General features: G+C 49.8%; 1 protein-coding gene across 3 annotated transcripts in view; it reads right to left on the bottom strand.

The window, feature by feature from the left end:
• Nucleotides 1–7: 7 nt before the first annotated feature.
• Nucleotides 8–4,248, bottom strand: part of MYO1C (myosin IC) — an 86,356-nt gene continuing 82,115 nt past the window's right edge. For all 3 annotated transcript variants that reach the window (XM_025214588.1, XM_006032884.3, XM_014524297.2), the window contains exons 29-31: nt 3,581–3,651; nt 2,815–2,912; nt 8–502 (exon numbers count right to left, since the gene is read on the bottom strand). In XM_025214588.1, the coding sequence (XP_025070373.1) occupies nt 331–502; nt 2,815–2,912; nt 3,581–3,651 (341 nt within the window). In that variant the 3' untranslated portion in view covers nt 8–330. The remainder of the gene's footprint in view (nt 503–2,814; nt 2,913–3,580; nt 3,652–4,248) is intronic.

Raw genomic sequence — 4,248 nt, 5'->3', positions numbered from 1 at the left:
AACGGGGCTTCTGGGACCAGCTGCTGCACAAATTGAAGAGGCCTAGAGGCGCACGCTGCAGGTTCTGCCGCAGCAGGAGCACAACACGCACCTGGTGACTGAGGTGGTGTCGCAGACCTCTGACACGGAAGCAAAGTGACAGAACTATTAGATCATAAGGACAGCTTGGTTGGGGGGATGGTCACCTTCCCACAGCAACAGTATGCCTCCTTCCCTCACCCCAAAATGTGCTGTAGCTCAGCTGGAGCTGACGAATGTGATGTAGCTGTTCTGAATCCAGCTGCTTAAGGCAGTTACACAAGACACTGAACAGTCCTGCACCCGCCCACGCTATGAAGCTGAGCACCTGCAAGTGAGAAGAGGGGAGCACGAGTGCGGTGGAAAGCCTGATGGTCCACTTACCACAGTGAGGTGGCCGTTCTTGGCTTTTGCTATAAGCAGCTCAGAGCCTGACGTGAAGTCTATTATGCCTTCTTTACCTTGTCCCACTGTAAATTTTATGCTGGCAGCAAAGAAACGAGATTTAGCAGTTCCTGCATGTGCTGGTCCCTGTCATTAGTCTCTATGAATCATAGTGCTTGGCTGGTCTGTGTGGGGTTGGGGGGTCAGGTCAGGTCACAAAGCCCCTGAACACACAGACCACAGACTCCTGGCAAGCATAACATGTTCTTTCTCCCTGTTGGTCACAAAACCGACGGATGCTCAAGCCACGCTGCAGACAGGCAGAGCCAGGGCTGATGTCCAGCATGGGCATGTGCTCTGTGCCCACACAGGACACTGAGCAGAGCTGTTGCCGCACGTGACCCAAGCCAGGGGGCTGTCAGCTTGGCTTTGCCACAGTAGTCTACTCCAGGCCTTTGGGCAGTTAGCCACCATCAACATGCCTGTCAAAACCTTATCAATAGAGGCAGCTGTACTGCTTTTTTTAACTTTATTTCTTCTATACTGAGTTGGATACAGATCTTTCCTTATTCCCCCACTGCCTCCCAAAACCCCCCCAGATGCTCCTACCTGCCGGTTTTCCCCCTCTCCACTGCCCATCATTGCATCTCGCCTCCCAAATGACTGGGGGGAGCGGGGGGAAGGTAGGGAGGGGATCTTGCAGCAGTGTATACTTGAACTGCTGGGGTGGAAACTTGGCGGGGGGAAGAGGCAATGCTAGGTTGAATTTTACAGTACATGCTGACTTCCAGCTAAGAAAAAAGGCACCTCTGGTATTCAGGTTTTGGTTTCCTTACAGTCCCAGCTGCTTATCTGCATACAGTGAAGTGCTGAGGCTTTTGCTTTCTGTGATGTGCTAATGTGCGCGCGCACACACACACACACACACACACACACACACACACACACACACACACACACTAAATAGGCATCCCCTCCCTCTTTTTTCTGATGAACACACACGTGTGACCCCCCACCCCCAAACTGTTACAGGCATCTAGTCTGTGTTGGCATAGGTATACAATTCAAATGCAAACAGTTTAACAGGACTAATATGGAGGATGTGTGTTTAATAAGTGGCCTTGTACCTGGGATCGTTTGACTCTAAATTAACAATGTTTGAGAGAGGCAGGACGTTGGCTGCCATGGTTCCCCTACTTGACCTGTGACAGGTTTGGGTGTTGTGTCGGGGTTGACGGTAGTCTTACCAAAAATGATTTTAGATTATGGATTTGTGTAGGCTGATCTTGCTATGGATGATCCTGCCTCTGGCAAGGGGTGGGAGTAGGGGAGCCTTCTAGCCCTGCTTCTCTATGCTTCTATGATACTACAAATACATTGGGGGGGTTGCATGTGTGTGTGTGTGGGTATGTAAAACCATGCAAATAAGTAGTGTATGAGCCAATGGAAATACCAGTGTGTGTAACAAGACTTGGGTGTGCATTTCCACAAAGAGACACAGCCCCATGTGTGTGACAAAGGAACAGCAGTGCAAATACACACAATTACTGTCTTTGTATTGCATTGTTCGATACACTGCCCCCCCCCGTTGTATTTGCATTGTTAAACCCATATCATTTATTTGACTCGTTGCACTGTATGGTTAATGGTGCAAATACACTGGGGGTGAGGGTTAGGGTACTGTGTATGTGTAACAACGCAAATACATACTGTATATGTCATAAAGCAAATACATTGTGTGTGTGTACTTAACTATGCAAATACAATGACTGTGTACATGTATTTGTGTGTACACACACACACAATATTGAATTGTTAAAGGCACACACGCCTGTAATTTAGCTGTATTGTTAAACACGCGATGGGCATGTTTAACAATGCAAATGCAATGATCATATGTTTGCATAACCACACACCCCCACACAATGTATTTACATTAAAACACACCAAATAACTGTTGTTACACGAGCAAACCAATTTGCATTGTTAAACCCAGACACAACAGTGTACCTCTCCATTCTCCAGTACATTCAGTTGTTAAACATGCATACAACCCCAATGCATTTGCACTGTGTATGCACTAAACACACTGAGCTGTATCTCTGTGATTGTGTATTTTTATCATTGAAAATCATTTTGTCTGTTAACTGCCGTGGCTACATGAGATGATGTCACAGGTATCAAGTACCTGTAAGCAACACACACCAATCACTTCGTTAAGATGAGGTTGGTGAGGATGTCAGCACTTTGGAAGCTACTGCGGGTGATGGAAGCAGCGACAGAAGCCCCACCGAGCAGTGATTTACTGGGAAGGGAAAAGGTCACTAAAGGACAAAGCCTGCAGTGAAGGGAAGGGCTCAGGCACCAGCACCAAGTCAGAGTTTGTGCTCAGTTTCTTCTTCCTTTACTCACCTCCCTTGATTAATGTTGACATTATCGACTTTGTCAGCACTCATGGCCATTTTGGTTAGTGTTTCAATTGCATGATCACTTTGTAGTACAACGTCCCCCTGAAAAAGCCACACATGGTCTTCACTCTCACAAAATGCATTTCACCAGCATTATTTTCAAAGTCCATGAAGGTAAGAGGGAAAAAGCTGCTATTGGTGCAAGTTAGGCAAGAGATGCCTATCACAGTACAAATTCCACAACTGCAGACAATGGCCTCATTGCTGACACCTTTGTAGGTGCTTGAGGACTAGGTGCAGAGTCAAAAGGGTGGCTGGAACAACCCTCAGGGAATCTGCCCTGTAGCACACCATGTGGGATTAACAGGTGAGAAGAAACACTGCTCAGAGACTTCACTGATCAAACCAAGTGAGAAATGGGGAGCTTCAGCTCTCCTCTTAGCACTCAGGCTAGGGCTGATTTCCTAGCTCAAGTAGCAGGCTTTTTGTCAGGCATGCCACAGATTAGCCCCGTGCTCTCCCCCAAGTGCCACTCCAATCGCCGGCCCCTGCCCACCTGACTGCTGCTTTCTGCCCCCTGCCCTAGCTGTCAGTGCTGCCTGCTTCCTCCCTATCCTGCTGTGTGCCGCAAGTTGGTCACCTCTGTCCTAGCTCTTTGAGATACTCTCCTCTTCTCCCCACCTTGCTGGACTTTCATTTTTTTCATGAAACTTAGACTTGCACCTTACTGGAAAAGTCAAGCATGAACAGCAGAGAAGAGCATGTGCTACCTTCTGTTTGTTATCTTCACAGTGCACGTGGAGCACGAACAGGTTGTCACTCAGGCTGCTGACAGAGATGCCTGCAAAACAGAGAGGCCATTTGACTCCAGCATAGTGTGTAGCCCCATGGTGCTCAGCCTTTCAGAGTGGTTCCCCAGCGGGCTGCACCTTGGGCCACTCCCAATGGGGAGGGGAGGGGAGGGTGGAGAAAGAGATGGCTGCCAATGTGGAAGGCAGGGAGAGAGCAAGAGAGCTTACACCTGCCACACAGTAAGGTGCTCCCATACAGTGTCATACTCCCAGAAAAAAGCACCTCATCCATGGCTTCAGGGTGTTTATAGCTTAATTTGTCCCTTGACCCACTCCTGCCTTTCATTAAAGTGCAGGCACTCCAGTGAGCAACTCTCAGGGACCCAGGATAGCTCTCAAACTCCTCCTGGTGCCTGGAGGGGCTGAGCAGCCAGGAGCTGCTGCCTGGGAGGGGAGGGGGCTGTGGCCAGGCTCCCGCTGGGCACTGCAGCCCCATCCCAGGGTGGGGGCACAGGTCTCCCCTCCGCTCCCCTCGGCCTGCACCGGGGCCGGACACACCCCACCACTGCCTGCGTGAATCAGAGCCGCCATGCTCTGGCCCTGGCAGGATGGGCACAGCCAGGGTCTCCGGCCGGGCTGGGGGGCAA

The sequence above is a fragment of the Alligator sinensis genome, unplaced genomic scaffold, assembly GCF_000455745.1.
Source record: "Alligator sinensis unplaced genomic scaffold, ASM45574v1 scaffold1244_1, whole genome shotgun sequence".
NCBI lineage: Eukaryota > Metazoa > Chordata > Crocodylia > Alligatoridae > Alligator > Alligator sinensis.
Note: the sequence above shows the minus strand (reverse complement) of the source record. Positions and strands in the feature narration are given on the sequence as shown.